The sequence below is a fragment of the Dasypus novemcinctus genome, chromosome 1, assembly GCF_030445035.2.
Source record: "Dasypus novemcinctus isolate mDasNov1 chromosome 1, mDasNov1.1.hap2, whole genome shotgun sequence".
Classification (NCBI taxonomy): domain Eukaryota; kingdom Metazoa; phylum Chordata; class Mammalia; order Cingulata; family Dasypodidae; genus Dasypus; species Dasypus novemcinctus.
In genome coordinates, this window is record NC_080673.1 from 37,664,676 (window position 1) to 37,668,545 (window position 3,870).

The 3,870-nt window shown below is 40.4% G+C and overlaps 1 protein-coding gene across 1 annotated transcript; it reads left to right on the forward strand.

The window, feature by feature from the left end:
• Positions 1-519: 519 nt before the first annotated feature.
• On the forward strand, positions 520-2,846 carry LOC101415054 (probable ATP-dependent RNA helicase DDX5). The gene has a single exon (XM_012529161.3). The coding sequence runs from the start codon at positions 683-685 to the stop codon at positions 2,525-2,527; it is 1,845 nt and encodes a 614-aa protein (XP_012384615.1). The 5' UTR covers positions 520-682; the 3' UTR covers positions 2,528-2,846.
• The last annotated feature ends 1,024 nt before the right edge of the window (positions 2,847-3,870 follow it).

Consider the following 3,870-nt stretch of genomic DNA (forward strand, 5'->3'; position numbering starts at 1 on the left):
TGAACAGCTGTTGGAGAACACTTCCATGTGTTGCCGACTGTATCATATAGGGCAGAAGGGGTGGCCTTGCCATTAATGTGCAGAATCACACAAGCACCAAGAGTGCATTGTGCTAACATTTAGGTTAGGTCACAGAACAGCTCTTTCATTTTAATCAAACTTCCCTGACTCTATGATAGAAATGCTACTATACGATTGACTTCTGATTTGGTCTAAAGCTCACCAAACACCAAAGTCAATTAAAATTTCAGGATTCTATAATGAACCTACTCAGAGTAGAAAACAAGAACTTCAGTAATTGGCATGTTTTGCTGAGCTGATTGAAATCCTCAGCAACAGCATTATGAATTCAATTAATTAGGAGTCAGTTTTATTGATCAGAAACACTTTGTAACTGTAAAACGAAACAAAACAAAAAACATGTTTGCCTTGTGCTTAGTTTTATATTTACACTGATATATAGTGTTCTATATAATTTCCATAGAACTTTTCTTTTCTTAAAAAAAACTTCTCGACCTCATTCATTTCCACCGCTGTATTTTCGTGCAGCTCAGGTCCTAGCCATCCCCGTCTCTCCGCCGCTTCCGTCACCGCTAGGCTTCGCAGTCGCCGAAGCCTCCCCTAGCGGCTTCGCACCCGATTCTCTCTACTTCGTTCCCCACCAACCGCAACCATTGACACCATGTCGGGTTATTCGAGTGACCGGGACCGCGGCCGGGATCGAGGGTTTGGTGCTCCTCGGTTTGGAGGAAGTAGGGCAGGACCCCTATCTGGAAAGAAGTTTGGTAATCCTGGGGAGAAACTAGTTAAAAAGAAGTGGAATCTTGATGAGCTGCCCAAATTTGAGAAGAATTTTTATCAAGAACACCCCGATTTGGCTAGGCGCACAGTGCAAGAGGTGGAGACATACAGAAGAAGCAAGGAAATTACAGTTAGAGGTCACAATTGCCCAAAGCCAGTTTTGAATTTTTATGAAGCAAACTTCCCTGCAAATGTCATGGATGTGATCGCAAGACAGAACTTTACCGAACCCACTGCTATTCAAGCTCAGGGATGGCCAGTTGCTCTAAGTGGATTGGATATGGTTGGAGTAGCACAGACTGGATCTGGGAAAACGTTATCTTATTTGCTGCCTGCCATTGTCCATATCAGTCATCAGCCATTCCTAGAGAGAGGTGATGGGCCTATTTGCTTGGTGCTGGCACCAACTCGGGAACTGGCCCAACAAGTGCAGCAAGTAGCTGCCGAGTACTGTAGAGCATGTTGCTTAAAGTCTACTTGTATCTATGGTGGTGCTCCCAAGGGACCACAAATACGTGATTTGGAAAGAGGTGTGGAAATCTGTATTGCAACACCTGGAAGACTGATTGACTTTTTAGAGTGCGGGAAAACCAATTTGAGAAGAACAACCTATCTTGTCCTTGATGAAGCAGATAGAATGCTTGATATGGGCTTCGAACCCCAAATAAGGAAGATTGTGGATCAAATAAGACCTGATAGGCAAACTCTAATGTGGAGTGTGACTTGGCCAAAAGAAGTAAGACAGCTTGCTGAAGATTTCCTGAAAGACTATATTCATATAAACATTGGTGCACTAGAACTGAGTGCAAACCACAATATTCTTCAGATTGTAGATGTGTGTCATGATGTAGAAAAAGATGAAAAACTTATTCGTCTAATGGAAGAAATCATGAGTGAGAAGGAGAATAAAACCATTGTTTTTGTTGAAACCAAAAGAAGATGTGATGAGCTTACCAGAAAAATGAGGAGAGATGGGTGGCCTGCCATGGGTATCCATGGTGACAAAAGTCAACAGGAACGTGACTGGGTTCTAAATGAATTCAAACATGGAAAAGCTCCTATTCTGATTGCTACAGATGTGGCCTCCAGAGGGCTAGATGTGGAAGATGTGAAATTTGTCATCAGTTATGACTACCCTAACTCCTCAGAGGATTATATTCATCGAATTGGAAGAACTGCTCGCAGTACCAAAACAGGCACAGCATACACTTTCTTTACACCTAATAACATAAAGCAAGTGAGCGACCTTATCTCTGTGCTTCGTGAAGCCAATCAAGCAATTAATCCCAAGTTGCTTCAGTTGGTTGAAGACAGAGGTTCAGGTCGTTCCAGGGGTAGAGGAGGCATGAAGGATGACCGTCGAGACAGATACTCTGCAGGCAAAAGGGGTGGATTTAATACCTTTAGAGACAGGGAAAATTATGACAGAGGTTACTCTAGTCTGCTTAAAAGAGATTTTGGGGCAAAAACTCAGAATGGTGTTTACAGTGCCGCAAATTACACCAATGGGAGCTTTGGAAGTAATTTTGTGTCTGCTGGTATACAGACCAGTTTTAGGACTGGTAATCCGACAGGTACTTACCAGAATGGTTATGATAGCACTCAGCAATATGGAAGTAACGTTCCAAATATGCACAATGGTATGAACCAACAGGCATACGCATACCCTGCTACTGCAGCTGCGCCTATGATTGGTTATCCAATGCCAACAGGATATTCTCAATAAGACTTTAGAAGTATATGTAAATGTCTGTTTTTCATAATTGCTCTTTATATTGTGTGTTATCAGACAAGATAGTTATTTAAGAAACATGGGAAAAGCAGAAATGACTGCAGTGCAGCAGTAATTATGGTGCACTTTTTCGCTATTTAAGTTGGATATTTCTCTACATTCCTGAAACAATTTTTAAGTTTTTTTTGTACTAGAAAATGCAGGCAGTGTTTTCACAAAAGCAAATGTACAGTGATTTGAAATACAATAAATGAAGGCAATGCATGGCCTTCCAATAAAACATTTGAAGACTGAAAAAAAAAAAAAAAAAAAACTTCTCTACCAGAATCCAGAATTGATGAGATAACATCAGCCATTAACATTCAAGCCACCAGTGACATACCTGGAAATCTTTGGTGCGAGACAAGCACTGTGCTGCAAGGACGACACTGGAAACACTTCTGTGTTGGTTTCCCACAGTTCACAAATACACTCAAGCTGAAATATTTTTTAATACTATCTGAAAATGTCAGTAAGTGTCTCAAAAGTATTAGATAGCATCCTCTTTAAGGGCAATCCCCTATGTTTATTTCTTTTATAAACCTGGCAAAGTACTGGACAGGAAAAATAAGGGCACTTGAATAACCAGAATAAACGATTAAATTAACAAATGAATAAACAAATGAATGAAAAATACGCCTTCTAAAATATAGCCATTGAGATTGTGTTTGCTATGTTTGCTATGGACAGAGGTCAATATCTGAATTTGTTTTAATTCAAGACAAGACATACTGCCATAGGAAGCCAAATGTTCCCCACTTACATGCAGCCGTAAAATTTTGATACAGACTGAGGTTTAGTCAACAGGGAAAGTAGCATATATTTAATCTGGAGATTATATGACAGCTATAAATTCCACAAAATCCCAGTTACTGAAAATATTTACTTCATTTTATTTGTTCATAACTAATGTATAAATGGGCAGGGACAGGTTGCCCTCTCTCTGCTAAGACACCATTATATCCTCTGCACAGCTGTGGTCTGCTTTCAAGGTGATTTAAGCATTTACCCTCAAAAGAAGCAGAGTCTCTAAGAGACTGTTCCTACCTTTTTTCTTATGCATAGCCATCTTGGCCCTTCCCTCCCCTGCTCTTTCCCAAGTGCCTTTCCTGAATGTAATCCTTATGCTTCTTGTGGCTCTTGGCTGAATCTTCACAGTGTGGTCCAATCCAAAAGCAGGGCTATGGTGGCTTCTCTTTCAGACTTGGAGATGCTAAGCCTACAAGTCCTTTATTTTGTAGTTTTCATCACACTTTTAGCACTTTGGATTATTTTCAATTTTGTGTCCTGTATTGAAC

Excerpts from the sequence above, each read along its gene's own strand:
- LOC101415054 (XM_012529161.3), top strand. The coding sequence starts at position 683 with ATGTCGGGTTATTCGAGTGACCGGGACCGCGGCCGGGATCGAGGGTTT.